Consider the following 25,206-nt stretch of genomic DNA (forward strand, 5'->3'; position numbering starts at 1 on the left):
TGTTTTAATTGCATTAGTTGTGGTAGTAAGACCCACCCTAAATATAGGTACCATTTCAAGAGCTGGACCCTGGACTGTGCAAGAAGGGAAACAGTCAGCTGATCACTAATATGTATTTATTTGTTCGTTCTCGTCTCTTGACTATGGATGTGATATGACTGACTACTTCAAGTTCCAACAATATGAGCTTCCTCACAGTTGGGGTTGTGACCTAAAACGAACTATTTCTCCCCTAACTTTGCTTTTGTCAGGGTATTTCATCACAGCAACAGAAATGAAACTAGGAACAACTGAAACTCTAGTTCTCTTCTTTCCATTTGTACTGTCTGTAGTGGAACCTAAATATATATAAACTGAAAGTGTGAATGCTGAGTTGATACAAATGGTATAACTTTGAGGTTCTCGTCGCATTATAAGAAACAACCAGTTCCATATATATTACACTGACCTGCAATCCCATTACTTTTGTATTCTAAGCAAAGTAGTTGGTCAGGTTGGTTGAGAGACTCTATTAAGTTGCTCAGGTATGACTTGTCAATAAATTCACAAAACTATTCAAATGCCAATTACCAAATACTTATCAAGCAATATTTATTGTCAGACCTTTCAAGAAAGTAGAGGTGTTTCTACAACAGCCAACAGTGTGAAGTTCTTGCCCTCACAGAGTCCAAACACTATTGAAGAAGCAAACAACAGTAAACAATAGAGCACATGGAACGGAGGTTGACTGAACTCATTCTTCATTCATTCCCTAACTTGCCAGCAGAATCCACTACTTATCATTGGGCAGAAATTTGCCTATGAGTAAGGTATAACGTTTTCATCACTATAGTGACAACCTAAAGGAATGAAGAGTGTTAAGGAGATATTTAAAATGTATTGTGTGCTGTGGAAATTCTTTAACTGAGGTACCAAATCTATATGGAGAATCACCATGGAAAGTCCTGAAGGAGGAAATCTCAAGTTTGTGTTTCAGAGATAGTTAAAATCATTCAGACAAATGACAGAGATTGAATGAGAGGAAGTTAAAAAAAATCGTGTTTGTGTGTGTGTGTGTGTGTGTGTGTGTGTGTGTGTGTGTGTGTGTCTGTAAGGAAGACCTGAGCACTAGAAGTTGTGTACAGGCTCTTATAGTAAAGCACAGAATAGCACAGGAGTACTAAATGAGAAGCCTAGGCTAGTAGCAAGGGTTAGTGTAAAAGGCTTCCCTCATCCGTACACATAGAAATGCCATTTTCATCCTGGAAAAGTATATACTGTGAAATGTTTCTCTTAATTTTTACCCATCTCTGTGCCAGAGACCTTCAGTTTCTTACTCAAATTCCAATCATCACATCTGAAGGCAAGGACATTCCTATCAAGTGATACTATGATTATTACTTGGAACAATGAAATGTTCCCTTTCCTTAGTAAAGAAGGAGGCATAGAAGGAAAGAAGGAACAAAACCAAAGAAATGTCAATAGCCACCCTCTCCTGAGCTCTAACCATGCCATTGTGTTTGGAAGGATTTTTGTCTTGTTTTGTTTTGTTTTTTACAATTTCTTCTCTTTGTATCCCAGTTGTAGTCCCTCCCTCCTCTCCTTTCGGTCCCACCCTCCACCCCCTTCTTCCCTTATCTACTTACTTTAGTCCACAAGTTTTAAAATTTAAAAAAAAAAAATTATGCTGACTCTCCTGCCAGGCTTGTTGGCACACTACTGTAATTCTAGTCTTGGAAAGGTTGAGGAAGGAGGATCTGAAATTCAAGGCCAGTGTAAGCCACATAGTGAGACTCTATGTCAAACAACAAAAATAAGCATAAAAACACAAGATATCAAATAAGCAGCATCTTCAATAGAGAAGAACATGAGTGAACAATCAGTCTTCGTGTAAGAGACCCCATGTCTTATGGCCTCTTTGAGACATAGTCCTAGAAACAATCAGTGAATATTAGGAAATTGTAACCACAAAGGTAATGTTCTAGCTATTGGGGATAAAATATGCATGAGTGATGGCAGCATGTGTCAAATGTGGATGTGACAAATCCAGGTCAGCGACCATATTTAAAACTCTTACATACTAAGTAAAACTTTGATTAAATTGACATTCATGATGGTTTTGAATACTTTCATGTAGTTAGTTTCTATTCTAGTAGCTAAAAACAAGAAATGTCTGCAGCCATTTTCATATTGCCTGTAGGTAGCTAAACCCCGAGAGACTATCACTTCTTCCAAACCATGCAGTCCTCTTTCTCTGGGGCTGCCTGATAGACCAGGCAGGACACACATTTTCTGTATATATAAACTTACTATAATGGGAAAGATAAGGTGTGAGCCCAAGGAATAAAAAATGATTTTGTGGCAAGCACAAAAGACTGACATATACTACCTACATAAGACAAAGGACTACTTTCGAGATTTTACTTCTCATTGAGTGACACATTCATTACCACTGGGATTTGTTTTTCTTGAAAAAATCCGTAATCCTTACAAAAAACAAAGAATAAACTTTGGAAGAGGTAGTGGAAAGATAAATTGTACTGGGTGTAGTTCTACTCTGTGCAGGTGGCTCTTATCCTAGTTCTGAATTCAACTTTTGAAATATATATGTGTGTGTATCTACATATATGAATATGTCTGTACACTTTTGAAAGTTCCAAGTGTATATGTGTATACACCCACTACTAAAATGTTTAAGTAAATATGCATACAGAGACAGGCATACAGTTTTGGAATTTTGTTTGCCATTAAATAATCTATCTTTCCTGCTTTCCAAGTTAAAGTAAAAATTGTTTTTAAAAAATCTTTGTTGTCTGTTTGGATTCAATTAATGAGACTTTAAGTATTCTGCCTTTGTGGGTTTTTTTTTTTTTTTTTTTTTTTTTTTTTTTGAGGCTGAGAACTCAGGAGTGCTCATAGGCAGTTTGGACTGGGAAAGGATAAGTTACAGAACAAAGTTCTACCAAACCAGTCAAGCAAAACAGGGAAAAAGAAAAGAAAGCTCTGTTATCAGCATAAGCTTTCTATAAGACAATACTAAAGTTTCTCCAAAGTCTGTTTTTTTCCCCCTACTTTGTGTCATTTTTTTTAAGTATATTTGAAGATTCACTTAAAAGCAAATCATGTGCCAAGAATCTAGCCCTTCTTGTTCATTCTGAAGCCTCAGCATCCCTCAGCATGCCCATTAGTTAGTAAGTGGTAGGGAAGAATTTATTTAAATAAAAAATATTGAAAATCAAATGTAAAAAAACCGCTATAATTTTAATTATAAATCTATAATTTATGATCCATTAAATATTTAATTTTTAAATTAAATTTTTATTTTTATATTAATTACAGTTTATTCACTTTGTATCCTAGCTGTATCTCCCTCTGTCATCACCTCCCATTCCCACCATTCCTCCCTCATCTCCACCTATTCCCCTCTCCAAGTCCACTGACAGGGGAGGTCCTCCTCCCCTTCCGTCTGACCCTAGCTCATCAGGACTGGCTGCATTGTCCTCCTCTGTGGCCTAGCAAGGCTGCTCCCCCGTCACAGGGTTGGGGGCTGGTCAAAGAGCCAGCCACTGAGTTTAGTCCCTGTTTCCCCTACTACGGTACTCACTTGGATACTGAGCTGCCATGGGCTTCATCTGAGCAGGGCTTCTAGGTTATATCCATGAATGGTCCTTGGTTGGAGTATCAGTCTCAGAAAAAAACCCTGTACCCAGATATTTTAGTTCTGTTGCTCTCCTTGTGGAGTTCCTGTCCTCTCCAGGTCCCACTATCTCCCCCTTCTTCCATAGGATTCCCTGCACTCTACCCAAAGTTTGGTTAAGAATCTCAGCATCTGCCTTGATACACTACTGGGCAGAGTCTTTCAGAGGTCCTCTGTGATAGGCTTCTGTCTTGTTTCTTGTTTCCTCCTTCTTCAAATATTTAATTTAATAAAATATTTTTTAATAGTTAGCATTTTTAAAACACAAAATTTGTAGCCTTTGAGTAACTTCTACCAGTTTTAATCTATGGCTATTTAAAATATTTATAAATTCAAAGAAAGTTAATCAAAAAACCTAAACTTTCACAATTAGAATTAAGCCTTCTAAGTACATAGAATTATTAGCCACTCATTCATAACTAATTAAGTATTAAAATGAACTAGCTAATTTGATATTAAATGAATAGTTATAATTTATTATGCATAATTAATATGTGTATGGTTAATAATTTTAGACCAATTACTTAAAAACACATTTCTTTTGTCACACTTTCATCTGAAATAATTACTTCAAAATTCCTAGCTTCAATTTCTAGCACCCATGATAGACTTTATAACCAGCCACTGAACATACATGCCATTCCGCACCGCCATCTTCTTTCCCAAGGGCCAGAAGGGTTGTGAGTGGGTTTCCTGTGCAGCCAGCATCACCGTCCGGGCTCATGGGTCCATGCTCTGCCAGAGGCATACAGCTTGGTGCCACAGGTTGTGTTCTCTTGAGAGTCTGGTTGAGTACCTGATGGTCAAGGGTCATGAAAGGTGTTACTTGCTGTCTCTGGACCTTTGATAGTTGAGGCCTTGTAGATGTCTCTAGGTGTGCCTGGACCTACAGATTCAAAAACAAATAAATGAGATGAGGGACACCACAAGTAAATCAGTTTTTACAGCAAAGGAATCAGACCTCTAAGTCAGCTGTAATCCAAATTCTTTTGGGTTACATTGATGTGTCTGTCCTAAGGCGACAGGATTTTAATGGTCTGACAACTTTAAGAAAGCAGTTAAAATTTGATTTAAAAAATGTAGTGTTAGCCAGGCTTGAAAAGTGAATATCTATAACAATTATAAATAAATATGAAAACACTGAGATTATATGAGTATCTATAAATAAAGAAGTCTTAAAATGGCACAAGGAAATCAAGCACATTCAACAACATGTGGTCTTTATATAATAAAAATTATATATATATATATATATATAATAAACCGGGTTCTTATGTACAATAAAACATCTTATTAAGAAAACCTAAAAAGCATCTGCAAGGAAGCAGAAATTAGAAGTACACATACTGTTAAAGTATGACAGTATAATAGTGGTAAAATATTGGATGATTTCTTTTTCCCTTTTCCTGTGTTTTCCAGTGTTTTTATTCTGAGCAGAGTTTTGTCTTATAATTTTTTTATAACTTTTTTGTAAGTTCTAACAAATAATGAGAACATAATGGCAAGCATTATCATGAATCAACAGGTTGAAAAAGCACTGTGAAAAATGTCTATTCTTGTGTGCTGTGTGCCAGCTAAACAACTGTCTTTTGAAAGCCCTTTTACAAAATACGCCATTACAAGTCTGGGCATCCGCACCACACAGATGGCCCTGGTTACACACTCTGCGTCCCAACACAAAACGAAAGCACGGGTGTGAGAATGGCACAGAACAAATTTAACAGAAGAATTCTGGGAATACACAGTTTGGTTGTCATAGTTAATATCACACCATCATTTATTAAAAAATAAAAATAAAAAATAGAAAGGACAGCTTTAAGCACCTCTGGCTTCCCTTTAAAAACCTGCAAATGGAGTATTTATAAAGACCTATAAAATGGAGCCTTGCCTTCCAGTTGCCTTTATATTTACTATGCTGTGATGTGGCTTTTAATACATTTTCCTCAAGTGGCCTATATATAAACCTATTTAATTTTCCCTCATGTTAAACAATAGCAAAGATTGCTGTACAGTGCTTATTTTTCTTTTTATTTCATTACACAAACTACTCCTTAAATCCCTTACCATGTATTAGTTCAGATAAATAGCCTGTAGAAAGTATTTTGCATTTAAATTAACTGGTTTGGGGTACAAAACTGTAGCAGTTACTTTATTCTAATTCTGTTATGCTGACATTTTTAGCATTATTTTAATTGTACTACCATAAAATAATTTTTCAGCCATATAAAAAGATTAAGACTGGTAATAAAGATTACACATATTACTAATTATATTGCTATGATCTTTAAAGCTGTAAAAATAACATTTCATTAAAATGCCAGTAGTTATTTTTTAAGGGTAGTTGTTTAGATGATCCTAACCTGAAATTAATCTCTCTTAGTCTGTATACAGTTAAAACACAGACTTTATGAAGAATATTTTCGGTTTCACAGATCTGAACAATCTTTCATAGTATTTGACTAAATGAATTGTGTGTAACGGTAGATCACTGTACTAATGAATGGAACATATCTCCTTTATTAAGGAAAGCATCTGGAATTAGAATGTAGTGCATTAACTAATTCACTTTCCACCTTTCACACACTGACACTAAACATATTTATTAAACCTCATATGTTCATGAGATATCAAGAATAAAGAATGTTTTCTATGGGATCACAGGGTTCTTAGAGTTCATAATCTATTCCTTAGAACTAACTAATTTAACTACAGCAACTATAATGGCCACAACAGCAAGCAAAGCAACAGGTATTGAGCACTGGAATAGGCAGTTTGTTGTTTCATTCGATTTTTGTTTAAAAGTCAGGAAATAGGTACCCTTACTCTCCCCACGGTACTCTGTTAATTGTAACTGAGATTCGGAAACATTAACTGGCATGCTTGTGATCCTCAGCTAGTAGGGGAAAGAATTGGAATACACAACCTGCGTTCAAGCACAATGACATTGGCTTTAGAGTAAACGCTTCAAATTGCAGAGTATGACAGACAGGTTCAGTAGTGGTGAGTTTTAAATGATAGGAAAAATCAGCACTTTTTATGAGGATCCTAGACGGAAATGTGGTTACAAGCCAGGTGCCAGATGGAGGGACATTCCTGCACACAAAGGAAATGAAAAAGAGTGTCAGGTGGAAATAAGATGAAATAAGAGGTGGAAACAATGTCACAAATCTGTGTCATTCAAGAAGCCGCACAGGTACTCTGTAATGATAGAAGATTCTCGCAACAGGACGTATTCTATCTGAGTGGTCGGCCACTGGAATTGCAAAGGCTTAGCAGGCGAAGGTGGGGACTGTCTTGGGTTCTATCTACACAACATCAGCAAACTAAGCAGGAAAGCCTTTGTTTCCTGAACACAGGAAGAGTCAATAAACCGTGATAACATGACTCCCCCCAAATCTCTGACTTCCCAGTCACAGACTGATACCAAAACAATGGGACAGCTCAGGGTGAAACACCAGGAAAGCCACAGTCAAGATACTGAACTCTCCTGGGCTCTAAACACACAAAGCATCTACTCAGTTTCTTCTACTGAATGGTCCAGTGTTTTGTGATATTAAGTAAGTTTAATTATAGGTTGCTGTTCATTTATCCATACATTCAGTGTCTGCCTCTAAGGGTCAAGCACATGAGTACTGAGCTATATTTTGAAGATACAGGGAGAGAACCATTTTTGTCTGACTTCAAATGGCTTAGTCTAGTCTTATTGTGACCAGGAAGAAAATGAGGGAACTCTTTATAGGCAAAGACCACGAATTTACATTGTGCCTCAGTGCTGTAGGGAACACAGCTTGTTGGTCCACAAAAGTGGGCCTTGGTATATAATATTCAAAGCTTATATAGAAAAATAATCCCCAAAGAAGACAGTGGGAAACAGTTTGCCCATAGATAAGAAAGGATTAGATCTGGCTTCGGCTCAGCAACCATGTGCACACTGAGAAAAAGAAGTGAAGCATTCAACAAGTGCAGGGAAAGGTACAGGCTGGATCTGGGTGCCATGTGTAAGTTCCCTCTAAAAGTTATTGAATAATAAGCAAATTTTCAAAGAAATTCAAATTCAGCAAAATTCTCTCCAGTAGGCTTGAGAGGGGAGTTAGAAGCTTTTCCTCGGGACATTAAGGGAGATGTTGGCCAAGCCTCAGACCCAAAAGAAAACAGTAGAAAGCCACAGGTGAACATAAGTGAATATTTAAATTGGTTTTTGCTTTCAATTAACTTAATCCGTGATGTTTTGTTCAAAATAGTAATAACAAGGTATCGGTTGCATGTGTTTTACATGCCCTTGTAAGGAAAATGTGCTTACACATGTTGATGAATTAGCGACAGCAGTAATAGGACACAGGCAGCAGGAGGCAGGGACAGGAGCTGCCTTGATACCCTAAGCAATATGCATCTCCATATGTTACTTCAAAATGTTATTTGAAAATATACGTGAGGAGAGATCCAAGATGGCAGCGCTGATTACAATCTGTGTCTGATCAGCCGTGACTGCACATTGACCAACAGACAGAACTGTGGGCCCCAAAACACCAGCAACTGTGTTTCCCAGGTGAGAAAAACCCCCGTGGTGAAGGAAACAATCGAGTCTAACCTCAGGTCACTCAGCTAATCCCCAAAAAGGTTTCTGGGTTCCAGCAGATAGTCTAGATGGTCGCCAGCACCTAACCACAGGCCTGCACACTGGGCTCACCACCCCAGACTAAACTGTTGGCACCAAAACCCCAGAGACTGGGTCTCCCAGTCAGGAGAAAAACCCCACTGTGAGGGAAACAACTGGGTACTAAGGAATGTTACCCGACTAATCCCCAGAAAAGTACCCATGTTCCCGACAGCACTCAGTCTCCAGTGCCTAGCAACAGGCCTGAGAGCTGTGCTCGCAGTACCAGGACACACAGCTTCAACCTCAGGCCTCCTGACACCCAGGAGCCATGGAAACAGCTCCATACAATGCTCCAAAATTGAACCCATCTCCCTGGGGAGACCAACCAACCCTCTGGGCTCCATGGTTCTCCAAGCAAACACAGTCTCTGGGCAGCTGTACCTCATTAACCTCAGAGCAAGAGAGCCAGGGACAGGGCAACTGTTCCTAGGACTTCCCCTGGTGAAAGGAGAGCCCGTGTGCTCCTGAGGAGTCCAATTAATCCACAGGATAATATACCTGAGGAAAGATAAGACAATTCCCTGAGATCCACCCCCCCCGCAGTCGGAAACTCAACCCACTGAACTACAGAGTACTTCTACAAGAACATCCAACTTCCTGCCGCCCCAACCCCACCCCGCTGCCCAAAGGACTTCAGCTAGCATGAGAAGTTACCAGACAATGCCAGAGACAACCAGATGGCTAAAGGCCAGTGTAAAAACACAGTCAACAAAAGCCAAAGCAATATGGCATCGCCACAACCCAGTTATCCAAAGGCAAGCACCCTAGATACCCTAACACAACTGAAACACAAGAAAATCTATGCTTATAGATAGACGATAACAGAAGAAATGAATAAAGTCTGTAAAGAAATATGGGAAGATGAAGTCAAGCAGATTGAGGACATTAGAGAGGCCTGTAGAAAAGAAATGAACAAATCACCCAAAAAAATATGGGAAAATGCAAAAAATCAGATAAAGAAAATCAATAAAATGGTTCAAGATCTGAAGATGGAAATAATAAAAAACAAAAAGCACAAACTGAGACAATCGTGAAAAGAGAGAACTTAAAGAAGAAAACAGGAACTCAGAGGCAAGCGTCTCCAACAGAATACAAGAGATGGAATAAAGAATCTCAGGTATAGAAGATACAATGAAAGAAACTGATGCATCTGTCAAAAGAAATGTTAAATCTAAAAATTCCTGTCACAAAACATCCAAGAAATCAAGGAAGCCATGAAAAGACAAAAACTAAGAATAATAGGAATAAAAGATAAAGAAGATTCCCATCTCCAAGGTCCAGAAAATATTTTTAACAAACTCGTAGAAGAAAATTTCCTCAACTTAAAAAAAAGAGGTGACTATAAGTATACAAGATGCCTACAGAACACCTACCTAATAGATTAGAACAGAAAAGAAAATCCTCCCACCACATAATAATCAAAACACTAAATGTACAGAACAAAGAAAAATATCAAAAGCTGCAAGGGAAAAAGGCCAAGTAACATATAATGACAAACCCATTAGAATCACGTTCAGTATTTAAGTACATTATTTAAAAGTAGTTTAAGTATTAAAAAAATCATCTTAAATACCTTTAAAAAGTGGCTGGAAGCAAAATTGATTAAAAAAATCAATAGTTCTCCTATATTAAACAGACAAACAGGCTTAAAAAAACAATTCTCAACTCCATATAGAAACACTAAAAACCCAGAATTGCTAAAACAATCCTGTACAATATAAGATCTTGTGGAGGTATCTCCATCCCTGATCTCAAGCTGAACTACAAACCAACAGTAATAAAAACAGCATAGTACTGCCATAGAAACAGACTGATGGATCAATGGAATTGAACAGAAGATCCAGAAATAAACCCACACACTTACAGACCCTTCATTTTTGACAAAGAAGCCAAAACCATACAATGGAAAAAAGATAGCATCTTCAACAAATGGTGCTGGTCCAACTGGATGTCTACATGCAGAAAAATGCAAATAGATCCATATTTATCACCCTGCACAAAACTAAAGTCCATGTGGATCAAAGACCTCAACATAAAACCAGACACAGTAAATCTACTAGAAAAAAAAAAAAAAAAAAAAAACAGTGGGGAAAAGCCTGGAAATCATTGACACAGGAGACAACTTCCTGAACAGAACAGCAACAGCACAGGCTCTAAGAGCAACAATCAATAAATGGGACCTCATGAAACTGAAAAGCTTCTGTAAAGCAAAGGACACTGTCCTCAGAACAAAACAACAGCCTACAGACTGGGAAAAGATCTCCACCAACCTTACATTTGACAGAGGACTAAAATCCAAAATATATGAAGAATTCAAGGAAGTAAACATCAACAAAACAAATACTCCAATTAAAAGAATGGGGTACAAAACTAAACAGAGAATTCTCAACCGAAGAATTTTGAATAGTGAATAAACATTTAAAGAAATGCTCAGTGCCCTTAGGCATCAGGGAAATGCAAACAACTCTGAGGTTCCATTTTACACCCGTCTGAATGGCTAAGAACAAAAAGTCAAGTGGCAGCACATGCTGGCAAAGACATGGAGAAAAGGGAATCCTCCATCATTGCCCATGGGAGTGCAAACTCCTACAACCACTTTGGAAATCAACCTGACACTTTCTCAGACAACTGGGAATAGTGCTACCTTGAGACACAGCTATAGCTAAGTATATATCTAAAAGATTATCCACCATAAAACAAGGACACTTGCTCCACTATCTTCATAGCAGCTTTATTCATAATAGCCAGAATCTGGAAACAACCTAGATGTCCCTCAATCGAAGAATTAATACAGAAATTGTGGTACATTTACACAATGGAATACTACTCAGCTATTAAAACAAGGATATCATGAAATTTGCAGGCAAATGGATAGAACTAGAAAAGATCATTCTGAGTGAGATAACCAGACCCAGAAAGACACCTGTGGTATATACTCACTTATAAGTGGATATTTGCCATACAATATAGGATAGCTATACTACAATCCACAGACCTAAAGAAACTAAATAACAAGGAGAACCTAGAGAGGATGCTTAATTTTCATTTAGAAGGGCAAATAGAATAGACACCTGAAGCAGTTAAAGACAGGGAACAGGACAGAAGCCTAATACAACTGTCCCCTGAAAGACTTTACTCAGCAGGGGATTGAAGCAGATGTTAAGATTTACAGCTAATTTTTGGGCAGAGTGCAGGAAGTCTTACAGAAGAGTGGGGAAAGAGGAACCTAGAGGGGAAGGAGCTCCATAAAAAGACAAACAGAGCCAACAAATCTTGGCCCAGGGAGACCTGTAGAGACTGATGTACCAACCAAGAACCATGCATGGAGAGGATCTAAACCCCCTGCTCAGATGCAGCCAATAGGGAGCTCAGTCTCCATGTGGGTTCTCTAGTAAGTGGAGCAAGGGCTGTCTCTGACATGGACTCTGTTGTCAGCTCTTTGATCACTTCTGCCTCTTTGTGGGGTGTGAGGAGGAGGCTTGCACAGAGGAAAAGGATGCAGGCTTGATGGGCTGTGGTCAGATGGTAGGGGAGGAGGGCTCCCCCTTTCTGAGGACTAAGGGAGAAAGATAGTGGGGAGGAGAGAAGGAGGGTAGGACTGGGAGGAGACAAGGGAGGGGCTACAATCGGGATGTAAAGTGAATAAATTATAAAAAGTAAATTTAAATTAAAAAATACAGATGGACTCTCCGTGAATGTTCTTTGAGAAGCACAGAGTATCTACTAAAGCGTATAAAGCATGTGCAAAGACAGTGAGAGAATAACATTATTTAAAGTGCTCTAGGGGCTGCAGGGATGTGTCAGCTGTGAAGAGCACTGCTCTCCCAAAACACTGAGGATCCATTAAGCTGCATGCATGTTTCAGCCTACAAATGTCTGAGGCTTCATTCAGTTCGTGGAGATCTCATGCCTTCTTTTGGCAGCCACAGTCATTGCGCACACACACACACACACACACACACACACACAGTGCACATATAAACACACATACACATGAAACAGAAACAAAAAATTTTAAACTGTTCAGTTAAAGATCCCAAAGACTGAAAAGGTCTAAGAAGTAATAATAATAATAATAATAATAATAATAATAATAATAATAATAATAATAATAATAATAACAATGAAACGACAGCCATCAGATAAAAGGGTTGCAAACATCATAAGAATTAATTCAAGAATACACTTCACTTGTTAGAAATGAGTTGTATACATTAATAAATAAAATGTCAAGAGCAAGCTCTTCATCCAGGAAATATGAGGCATCTTTTTGCAGGGTCTATCTGCACTTTCATTCCACACATTCTAGATCCAGTACCCCAGTCTCTTCTAGCCACCCTCTCTTAGTCTCTACCAACTTATAGGCATCCACCAATATTCAGACCCCATCACACCATATCCAGCCTCTGCACATCCTTCTCCAGGGTCCAGACAGATGAGGATAGTCCTCACCCTTCATCAAGGAAACTTCTCTTTGCAACAGATGGAAGCCATTATGGAAAACCACAAGCAGTCAAAATGCAGAGTTGTAGAGCCCAGTCCTATCACATCCTACAACACAATTCGTGCAACTAAGGCTCACAAACCATCATGGAAGAGTGACGGAAAGACTTCAAGACCAAGAAGAACATGGAGATGGCTGAAAGATTGTCTCCTAAGAATGTCAGAGAAGCTTCACCCATGAAGTCTTAACAACACGGCTGAAAACTTGACCTGAGTGGGGACACCAGTGGACGTGCTAATGTGGAAGGGGAAAGCCGGGGAGGCTTCAGCACTTGACATGGAACTGGAACTGCAGGTAACTAAGGACTGCTGAGAGCATAAGTCCTTTTCCCCAGGAAAGAGTTAGTTCAGTAATTGTTTATGCAATACCAGATGTCAGCCCTGAAAACATACATACAGGTAATACTGTACAGACTGAGCAGGTTGTAGTTCTATTTTAGGAAAACACACACACACACAAACACAGAGCGAGAGAGGGTGGGAGAGAGAAAGAGGAAAGGAGAACAACAAAAAAAGAGATTATAAGTTTGAAAGAGAGTAAGGGAGCCATAAGGAGGGATTTACAGTAAGAAAGGAAATGGGTAAATGATTTAATTGTATTAGGATTTCAAAGTAAATATATACATAATCTTTCTTTAATAAAAATATCAAGAAAAGGTAATTTGTTTTAGATATTGAAGTGAACATGGATTATAAGTAAATAAATGTAAAAAATATCATATGAACACTAGTCTCTCCCAATACAAGAACACCTATAATAATTTCAGATAGAGCAGAGCTCAGAGTTATCAGTAATAGTGAGATCCAGGCACTAGGGAACGGTTCAGAGGGTAAGAGTTGTAAGTTGTAAGAGTTGCCACGTGTAAGTATCTGATGCCAGCACCACCGAAGAGCTAGAGCTTGTCCAGGTACCCTGTAGCTCTGATATGGACAGTAGTGCTCAGAGGATTGCGAGGGTTTGGTGGCTGCTAGCTCCAGATTTAGGAAGAGACGTTGTCTAAGGGAGAAAAGCACAGGTAGAACAGGAAGGAACCTGATTTCGGCCTCTGGCCTCTGTCTTCTCCCACGTGAAGATGTCATACCACACTCATGCACAAAAGAGAAAGAAAAGAAACAAAGAAAGAAAAACAAACACACATAAAAAGAGAAAGAAGGATATTCCGTAACGATGAGTGATTAGTCTTCCAAGCTGATAATAAAGCACTGAATTCATATTCAAAAAGAAAATGTCAAAATCCTGAGACAGAAGCAGGTGGAAATGACAGAGGAAGGAAACGAATCCACTGTTAAAGCTGTGGATCAAATCACTAGTACAAAGAATCTGTTTTCCTTTTCCTGTCTGTTTTAGTGCAGACTTTAGCACAAGGATTCTTATTTCCAAGATCACTGATGGAGATGCATCAGAACACCATGTAGGCAATGTGCTGTGTTATATTATTTTATATTATTTTATATTATTATATTATATTATTTATATTAATTATATTATATTATATCATATCATATCATATCATATTATATTATTACATTATATTACATTTCATTACATTATATTATGCTATATTATATTACATTACATTACATTATATTATATTATATTATTATTACATTATATTATGTTATATTATATTGCATTATATTATCTTACATTATATTATTATATTATATTATATATTATATTACATTATATTACATTACATTATATTAATTAGTATTAGCTAATAATAAAAGTTGAAACAGCAGTAAACAACAGTTTTAGGGTATGTGATACCTGATATTAAATCTTGTCTTTTGGATCAGTCTTTTAAGGGTTCAAGAATGCAGATCATCAAAAATTAACTTAAAAATGAAGTAAAACTTAGTGCATGCTCTTGGGTGGCTAATTGCATTTGGGTTTAAAATCTTGTAGACACTAGAAGAGCTTCTGAAAAACAGGGGTAAGACATACAGTCACGGCTTGTAGCAGGGCTCTCTCGTTACCACGTGGAATAATGAATTTTAACATGTTTTCACCTGAAAACAACAGTTTTCAAATTACTCATCAATTTATTCCTTGTGCAGTTCCATACCCTACTGACCTAACTTTCTCATGGATTGTAGAACCCATTAGGTAAACATCAGTTTTTATTTGTTTTGCTTTGTTTTTTTCCTACAAGGAAATTTAAGAAACAAGCAGGTGTTTATGTCAAAACCAACCAACTTTGGAGTGCCCTGTGTGCAGACCCAGAGATTTTTTTAATTCTGTGATGCCATCTACTTGTATTTAAATCTTGCTATGAATATTCTAAATTATTTTAAATATAATTTAAATTTAAGTAGGATTACAGTTATTTTTGCTTCTTTAACAAGTTATATTTTTATAGACAGAAAGTAGGGAGAACTGGGGAAAACTCGCGGCTACTTCAATATCCAGTAAGCAAACATTTAAGTGTTTTCTTTAAAAACAGCAACAAACAAACAAACAAACAAAAATCAGTCCCAAGAGAAAGTTATTCCTCTCCAGAAACCAAAGCTATGACCCAAGCCTCACCATCCACCTGGAGACCACACAAGCACATACCTAAAAAGATCACTAATGAAGTAAAACAAAATACACTAACACATTAAATATGTATTTCTTGGTACTAGCTAGCAAAGCTCATTCACAATCACCAATTACACGTGAACATGGAAACAAGCATTAGGCAGGATAATAGACAGCCATGGTCACTGCAACATGACAGCCACAAAGAAATTTTGTTAATTTTATACTCCAATTGGACATAACAAATGAAGTGAAACATTTGGACTTCACAAATGAATAATAGGTAACTATTAGTTATGTCTCAGATATCAGAGGTATATAAAAGGAAGTCTATTTTGGGGAGCTTATGAATCCACTACCTCCTAGGTACCAACTCATAATAGCCACATGACATTTCTTAATGTTCTGCAGTGAAGATTAATAACTCATTTCTTCAAATCTTACTCTCCTCATAGCAGCCTGTGAATATGATACGCCCATAAATCTCATCCTGACTAAACCTAAAATTATACAGCAGAGCCTGTCTGATTGAGATGTAACTAACTGAACTAAAGTAGGACTCAGTTCATCAAAAGTTTTACTTGGGTTTCTGAATAACTGTCAGCATATTTCAGTTGAGTATTATATAATCCAGAGTCGTTTAACGAATAATGATGTAAAATGTGATTGTAACATATTCCTTCAGTCTCAATCATTTGAATTTGGATAATTCCACTGATGTGTCTTTAAAGGAAAATCTACACTTAAATCACTTTGACAAGACATGAATATTATCAAGGAGAATTTTGCTAGTTCAATAAAATGTTTGCATTCAGCAAGATTCAATGATGTCTGGCTTTCTTTTTAACGCCATCTGGCTCCTCTTACACATGTGCTTATTGCTTTTATTTATATGAATTCTTCAACCAAATTATCATTTCATACATATATATATATATATATACATATATATACATATATATATATACATATATGTATCAGGAAGTGGTTGTTTAATTTGACCTACTCTAAAAATTAGGCTGAAATGAACATTTGTGAGTCATAAACAAGGATCTGAAAACATATCAGACATTAACCTCTTGACCTGGGTTTCAAAGCACTACACACACTGTCAACAAACCACATGCTAGAGCTGGAGACCAGGACACACTCCATGAACACTGAGCGGTTGACCAATCAATGATATACAACCCTCGGCTCAACTCTACAAATATCTTTGTATGCCTAATACATGTCAGACACAATGCATTCTTCGAATAGATGACATTCTGAGAGATCAGTATTTAAACATATAATTATAATTAGATGTGACAAGTTCTATGAAACCAAAAGAGGCCATAAAATCAAGCATGGAGTCCTAGATAAAGTATGAGCAAGGCAATCAAATGAAAGGTAGTTTCTTCTATTTTAGCAAATGCATGCAGTCCTGGGTCCAGTAGATATTTTGGCTGGGCACAGCAGTTGATACGTTTAATCTGGTCTCTCTTCTTCAAGCACTTATACACATGACTGTGTGCCTTCAAGTGCTCTAGGTAACAAGAAGAAAAAGACAAACACTCCTAAATAATCAAGTATTGGCAGTTGATGGCTGCAGGTTCAGGAGGAGGGTAACATGGACAGAGCCCCTGCGAGGTCACCTGTGCTCCAGTATGTAGTCAACACCTGTGAACATGTTGTAGCACTAAGTGGACTTGGTGGGTTAAAAAAAGAGAGTACATTATCAAGTTCAGAGGGAAAAGCAGGAAGTGGATAGGGACAACCTGGAAGGGAGGGAAAAGCGGTGAATTTAAACAATTAATATCACAGTCTTGCATGAAATTCTATTTATTTATTTATTTATCTATTTATTTATTTATTACAATTTATTCACTTTTTATTCCAGCCCCCTTCTTCATTCCCTCTCAACACCATCCTCCCTCCCTCATCTCCTCCCATGGCCCTCCCCTCATCCACTGATAGGGTAGGCCCTCCTCCCCTTCCATCTGACCCTAGCCTATCAGGTCTCATCAGGACTGGCTGCATTGTCTTTCTCTGGGGGCTGGTAAAGCTACCCAAGAGTCAGCCACTGAGTTCATATTAGAGACAGTCCCTGTTCTCCTTATTAGGGAAATTTTCAAACAATAGAGGAAAAGGAAAATCAGCTACACAACTAAATGGCATGTTCTCAAAAGAAGAAATACAAACAGTGATGGAAGACTTAAGAGCATGTTTGATATCTATATCTATTAAGAAACCATTAAAAAAGTCCATGTCATCCCATCAGAATGGCTACCATGAAGAATTACCAATAACTACTGCTGGTGTGGATGTAAGGAAGGGAAACTATTACATGCTATTAGTGGGAGTACAAATTAGTACATTTTGGATGTTTCTCAAAAAATAAAAATAAAAAGATAAGTACCACATGACCCAGATACACACTCCTGGGCAAAGGCTACTCCACCCTATGAATGTGTATGCTTGCATATTTAGGCCCACTGTTGTTCTATTCACAATAACGAGGAGGCTGAACCAGCCTGCATGTTCACAAAATAATACATGGATAATAAAGAGGTGGTGGGTACACACAATGGAATACAATTCCTCTGTAAAAAAAAAAAATCAATTATGAGTTTTTTAGAGAAAAGGATGGAATTTAAAAAAAAACAAACAACAATATATGTAAGGTAACCCAAGCCCATAAGGACAGCATGTTCTGTCCTATATGTGCCCCCTAGATTTGACTCTTCAGTTATTTTAGTTTTATTTGTTTAACATTGAGAACCTGTGGAATCTTGGAAACAAGAGGATGAGGGGAGAGAGGATTTATCTGATATCACAAGACCTTAAATACTAATATTTATTAAGAGTTGTCAACAAATATGTTCAAATAATACTCTGTATTTCTTATTCACTCATCAGTTAAAGCAAAACTCTCCTGAAATTCTTGACTGTACTATTTTTCATCCCCAGTGACCTTTTGATATTATTTTCATTATGAAGTAGCAAATGTTCTTTCAATGGTGTAGAGAATAAATGGGAAACAGTACTGGCTTCTTTAAAAGGTCATGTTTCAAATATTTTTGGAAAGTTACCAATGCACTTTTTAAAAAATTCCCCGTGTTTTAAAATAGATCTAAAGTCACAAAAGAGAATGTTTGTGATAAAAATCCAAAACTCACTGTTTTTGAAATGTCTTTCATCACTCTGTCCCACATGTATAACATTTATCAGATTTTATGTCCTGGTGTTTGCATTTGGGATGATACCAATATAATGTCAATTTATTTGAACTTTATAAAAGAAATTCATAGGCTATTTAATGTGGTTGGAATTAATATATATGAATATAGGTATTCGTACATATATGAACTTTTTACACTTTCCTAAGACCTCAAATGTCATATAAAGGTTTACTCTTCAGAAAAGAATCCTAAACAATTAAAATGTCTCTAAACTCTTTTTGACGGCCAATTTTTTATATCTTTTATCTACTTTATGGGTTGATAGATTATCATCAATTAATGAAGTCATTTCTATCATAATAAAATGTCATCATTAGAACTGCAGTATTCTAGTCTAACAATTTTCTAAAGAATATGATTGGGGCATTTTAGGTTGTTAAATATTAAAATAATCTAATTGAAAATGAGACTTTGAGATTATTCATTTTGATTGACAAACTGCAGACACTGGCTCCGTTCATAAGTACATTTCCATCACTCAATTTTTATAGAGATTGCTAGCATTTATGAGAAGAGGGTAAAACTGATTTTGTCTTTGTTTTACTTAAATAGTATAGATGATAGGATTTTTGCTTTCTATGTCTCACAAGCACCTGTTATTAAAATATCTGCAATATCAAAGTCCTTGAGTATTGTGCCACCTTAGGAATAACCTTCAGTTATACAATTGCCAAAGATCCACCTCCCCTTGTAACTAAAGAACAATGTTTCTTTAGAATCAAGGGAATGGATCTGTTTTAAGTTTTTATGGATAGAAAAAGTATATATTCAAGTAATATTAATCCACTGGGAAAAAATCAAAGAAGCTGCTGTACTGGCTGAAAGCCTTGAATGTGAAAACAAAACAGTGAGTCACAAGCTAAACCATACAGGCCAACCCTTCAAGTGACTGTCTCCACATTTCCCATAAGGAGGGTTCTCAAATGCAGCCTGGTGAGGAGGCTTGAAGGCTTGCCTATGATTCCATAGCGGAAAGCTTACACAGCTCCACAAAATTGTCCTCTGCTGTACACTCTCCTCCCTCCTCCCTCTAATAAAATATTTTCAAATCTATACAGAAAGGATGTCTACTAAATCTTTCTTCTGTATCACTTAATGTAGAGAAATAAAATAAACCTTCCTAAAGGATGCTGTAATTTGGAATGTTCAGAGAATTTTCTAGTAGAGTTTCAGACTCAGGGTCCCTTTTCCATTTTTTTTTTTTTGAGAAAAGAAAAGAAACCAACTAAAAAATAGAGAAAAAACATCTTTGTATGATGACAAAAGGAGCAAACAAACTATTGGAAAGATATTTTTAACCCTTTCCAGTAATGTTTGTGGGGTTTTTTTTAGTATAAAATAATACCTCCCCTATCAAAGATACAACATCTTAATCCAAAACAAAGGAAGGAAGCGGGATTTGTAAATTTCAATTAAACAGGAACTCTGTAGATGTAATAAAGGTTCTAAGAGCTAGAACCTTGGTCCAGTGTAACCCTTAGGGACCTACAAGAAGGAGACAGGATAATCAGACAGGAAGAGCAATGAGAGCTAAAGGCAGCATGGTGCAGGAAACTAAACCAAAAAAGTTGGGAAAGACAGGTAACAGGAACTCCCTAGAAAGGACCGCTGGAAAGGGACTAAGCCTCAGTTAAGCTCTGAGTGTAACCCAGGGCGGTGTTAGGAGGACTCTCCCCACCAGATTCCAAGACAATGCATTTCTGTCCTGATTTCAAACTAGTAAAATTTTAGCAAAATTGTTATAGCAGCAATGAGAAGAGAACTAAGATATATTTCTAAATTAATTCTGTGTTTTATTTTTCTCATTCTAGTGACATGGATTTTGCCAGAGACTGCTTAAAAAACAGCCAGACTAGAAATGCTGAGACTATGGGATTTCTGAGGGAACAGTTCCCCAAATACAATGCCACCAATTAACCTCTTGTTATTACCAACATGTTCCTATAGCAGAAATTATTCTGGTAAAATGCAGTCTCTCTCTCTCTCTCTCTCTCTCTCTCTCTCTATCTATCTATCTATCTATCTATCTCTATTGCTATCTATCTATCTCCTACCTCCAGCTCCCTCCCCTCCTTCTCACTATGACCTCAACAAAATATACATTTTTAAAAAATCATAGAAAGTGAGACAATGGATAAAGAGGTGAAAATCTAAGCTTTATTCTTAAAGCCCTATTAAACTACTGGGGAACTTAAGGAAGACAGAGTCACAGTCTATTCAGAAATATCCCTCCAGCAATGACATGGAGACTAAATTATTAAAAGAGCATCCTTGGACCAAATCAAGTTGCTTAGTAACTTAGGAGAGTAGAAGAGAGAGCCCAAACAAAGACAATAGATTTTGTGGTGGTAAAATAGAAGCCAAGTGATACTCATAAAACCTACACAGTACTTATTAACAGTATTTATAGCTCTGATGAACTTACACAGGTGATAAGGAAATAGTCTCATATGATTCTGTGATACAGAATGAGAAGAGGTGTAGAAGTCAACTAACAGACAGTGTATTTTGAAGAAAAGACAATGAAGTCAGCATTGGCTTAATGAAATCTGAGTGGGAGGAACATCTCAGAAGGAGGTCATGCTCAGCCGAAGCGCAGAGTTAGGTGGAAGGATGGACTTGGGAGAAGTCACTGAATCCTTTTTTTTTTTTTTTTTTTTAAATGAGTTCATCCAGAAGAACAAACATCAGAAGGACAGAGCATTCAGAATTCTGAGGAACACTAAGGGGTGGGAGAAACAAAGAATCTCACAAGCGTACCAAGAAATGAGGACAGTGTAAGATCATGGGGTCAATGTATGTCATTTTGAGGAAAAGAGCGTTCCACAAAGTCAAATGCCACAGAGAATGTGGAGAAGATGCTGTTAGCAGACCTGGAAATAAGTGGGCCCTGGGGATTCTCAGGAGAACACTTTGCAGGTATGGACAGAGAATGGAAAGCAGCCTGCCGGGACAGTGAACTTTGAACAAGGAGATCTTGTGGCTTAGATGGGGCATTGACTCCTCTCTCCCCACGAGCTCCATGGAGAAGCTCATCTGATAATGCAGTTTGAAAAGCCAGCTACATGTGAATGCCTTCCAAGTGAGCTTCTCTGTGCCAGATCTCTGTGTGAGATAGCATCAAAAGTGCAGTGATTTGTGAAGTAGACTGCACTCAACACCAAGCTGCCACTGTTTGCATAGGTGATGCCATTCTGTGGTTTCCAAGGAAAATGTCAGAGGTTGTGCTCATGTTGTGCTCACGTTCTAAAGTTCTCTTATTTTCTTAAGTTCATGTGTGTATGCTGGGGGTTGGGAGACACCTAACATAAACAAGATAATAAATTTTGCAGATTTCAGTCACTTCGGTGGCTCTAGAGGGAATAGAGGTATGTGTACACACACACACACACACACACACATATGTTCACATGTGTGCTCATAGAAAGAGACATTACAGTGCTTATATGCAGAAGGTAATCAGTTATTAAACACACGGAGGAGACCCTGTTGATTAGGTAGCTGGCTGAAAACGTGTGTTAGCCCAAAGCAAAGACATAAGTTTTATCAGAAATACTCTCTTTCTAGAAAAAAAGAATCTAACATTTCAGGTTTCTGAGAAGGGGCTGGCAATCTTTTGTTGTGTTGGATTATTTCAATACTGCCATTTGCAAATTCATCTCCTCCTAATGGAGAGAGGGCTAAGGAAGTCTGAAGCAGTATGAGAGAAGCTGATTATAAGAATTCTGCCCAGTGGGATGGAAGATGGGTGCCACCAGGTGGAAGAGAAGGCCCAGCTCAAACCTGTGGAATGGTAATCACAGATTGGCATAGGACTGTCTGTCTATACAGCAGCAGCTTGGGACTACACTGGCCATGGATGAACTAGGCCAATATAGGAAGAAAGTGACAAGGCATGCAACTCTAATTAGGAAAGGCTGGATATGAAAGAGAGTAAGAGGCAGACCAAGTGTGAACATCATAGAGGATCCAAGGACTCTACAAGACCAAAGAGAATACCCAGAATGGAAGAGATCAAAGAACTGCAGGCTGAATTAGGAGGTCTAGCCAAGGGTATTAGAGCCCTTCTGAGCACACTTTTCAGAATCAAAATAAATCACCCTGATATATCTTTAAAGGCTTGCACCTTTTCCTGAAATTGCTCACTATTAAAAGAGATGCTCAGCCTAATAACAACCTCCCTCTGGCCATTTTGTTCATCACAGCACATACTCTACAGTAAAAGAAGTAAGCTTGTCTATCAACCATGCTTCCTCAAAGTTTCAGTGGCAAACATGGTTCTGACTTTGTTGTTGTGACTTGTTGGGTACTTTAGAATGGCAAACTGGCTGCAGAAAATGACTCAGCTATTAGGAAATCATAAAATCTGCAGGCAAATGGATGGAACTAGAAAAGATCATCCTGAGTGAGGTAACCCAGAAATAGAAAGACACACATAGTATAAACTACTTATAAGCATATATTAGCCATGTAATATAGGATAAACATACCAAAATCTGCAGACCTAAAAAAGCTAAACACTAAGGAGGGCCCCACAGAGGATGCTTAAATCTCATTCAGAATGGCGAACAGGATAGACACTGGAAGCAGTGAAAGAGAGGAAATAAGATGGGAGCCTACTCTAGAGGGTCCTCTGAAAGACTCCACCCAACAAGGAATCAAAGTAGATGCTGAGACTCACAGCCAAACTTTGGGCAGAGGGCACGGAGTCTCATGGAAGAATAAGAGTGGGGATGGAAGGACATGGAGGGGAAAGGAGCCCCACAAGGAGATCAACAAAGCTAAAAATTCTGAGCCCAGGGGGTCCTGCAGAGACTGATGCACCAACCAAGGACCATGCTTGGAGAGGACCTAGACCCCCTGCTCAGTTGTAGCCAATTGGCAGCTCAGGCTCCATGTGGATTCCTGAGTAAGGGGAACAGGGGCTGCCTCTGTCATGAACTCTGTTGCCTGCTCTTTGATTACTTGCCCCTGACGATGTGGCCTTACCAGGTCACAGAGGAAGGGGATCCAGGCAGTCCTGATGAAACTTGACCAGCTATGGGCAGATGGAAATAGTGGAAAAGTCTTCCTTTCAGTGGACGAGAGGAAGGGGATAGGAGGAAAGAGAGAGGAAGGGGAAGACTGGGAGGGGTCGAGGGAGGGGGCTTCAATTGGGATATATAATGAATAAATTATGAACAAATAAAAAGAAAAATGAAAGAATGGCAAAGTGATAGACATTTTAGTATAATTAAATATTACCTCTTCCCATGAGCACAGCAAAAATAGTGATATAGTAAACAGATGACTTAATGTATCAATATTTCCACCACTGGTAACTTCACTTTCCATCAGAGGCTCGGTATATATGAGTGTTCTTTAGCATACAAACTGAATGTTTTAATGTGTGGCTACAAGATTATAGGATACCAACCAAGTAGCACTGCAGCCAATTCTTATTCAATATTATTTATTCATAAAGAACTTTAAGTCCACTGATTAATCCCTTTTCTGACCTCAAATCTCTTCTAACTATCATTGTTTATTTGTATTTCAATTAATTAGTTAAGGTGCAGAGAGATAAAGATTACAGACTTAAAAGCCAACCAAGTCTACGTTCCTCAGTCTTTTTAACTTCTAAGTTAAAAATTACATTCATAGTCTTAATAATAATACTTTAATTAGGTACATACATACCATTTGCTTTAAAAATGTATTTCTTGTTGTTCTGTCTACCTTTTTCATCTGACCATCACACCCAGCCAGTGAACTGAAAATCATTACTCACTGTGCTCAACACAAAAGGTTAAAATGTGGAAGTATATGATAGAACAAAGCAAGCAGCCAAAACCATCCAAACCATCCTTGCTCCCAACTAATAGTCATTATTGAACACTTTGCTTAATCTTGTTTACTTGTTAACATTTTCCTTTTTATTTATTTATTTTTATTTTTTACAATTTATTCACTTTGTATCCCAGCTGTAGCCTCCTCTCCTGTCCCCTCCCTAAATCTCCCTCCCTCTTCTCCTACCATGCCCCTCTCCCAGTCATTTAACAAGTATCTTCATGAAAATTTCTAATGCTAAAGAGGGACTATTTCAAAATTCACCCCCCCCCTGAGTTATTTTCTGTAAGGTAAATGTGTACAATTTATTTATACAGATTACTAAAATAGTCTTAAAAGTGTAAATGATGTGAATTATCAAGATGCTTACTGAAACAATCTGAATATTGATGCTACAGTTTGTTAAGAACATGTGATATTTAAATACATAGCCCAATGCCTCCTGATAGCATGCTTTATAGTAAGAAATTTTATATAGCTGTCTCTTTCACTCTAGTCAAATGCTTTATTGCTAAGAACAATTACTCATAATATGACCAGAAAACATAAAGTAAAGCCAATGTAAGCTTCCTGTCCCTTGATCAATCACAAATTTAAAAAAATTAGCATGGTAGATTAAGTGACTCTAACATAGAGAAAATATGAGTGTTAGGCTATCTGAAGAAATGTGTCATTATTTTAAAGTCTTTGCAAACTTTCTGCCCCTAACTTTTATCTAAACTTACCGTTGAATTTATTTTTCTTTGTGGTACATGAGATAACATCTAAATCCTGAACATTTACAAAACATTTT

At 37.5% G+C, this 25,206-nt stretch overlaps 1 protein-coding gene across 1 annotated transcript in view; it reads right to left on the reverse strand.

The window, feature by feature from the left end:
* Tfec (transcription factor EC) overlaps window positions 1–25,206 on the reverse strand; it is a 67,687-nt gene that overhangs the window by 31,386 nt on the left and 11,095 nt on the right. The window contains exon 2 of the mRNA XM_055612545.1: window positions 4,311–4,562. Coding sequence (XP_055468520.1) covers window positions 4,311–4,490 — 180 coding nt within the window. The 5' untranslated portion in view covers window positions 4,491–4,562. The remainder of the gene's footprint in view (window positions 1–4,310; window positions 4,563–25,206) is intronic.

The sequence above is a fragment of the Psammomys obesus genome, unplaced genomic scaffold (assembly GCF_907164565.1).
Source record: "Psammomys obesus unplaced genomic scaffold, mPsaObe1.curated_primary_1811, whole genome shotgun sequence".
NCBI classification, from domain to species: Eukaryota; Metazoa; Chordata; class Mammalia; order Rodentia; family Muridae; genus Psammomys; species Psammomys obesus.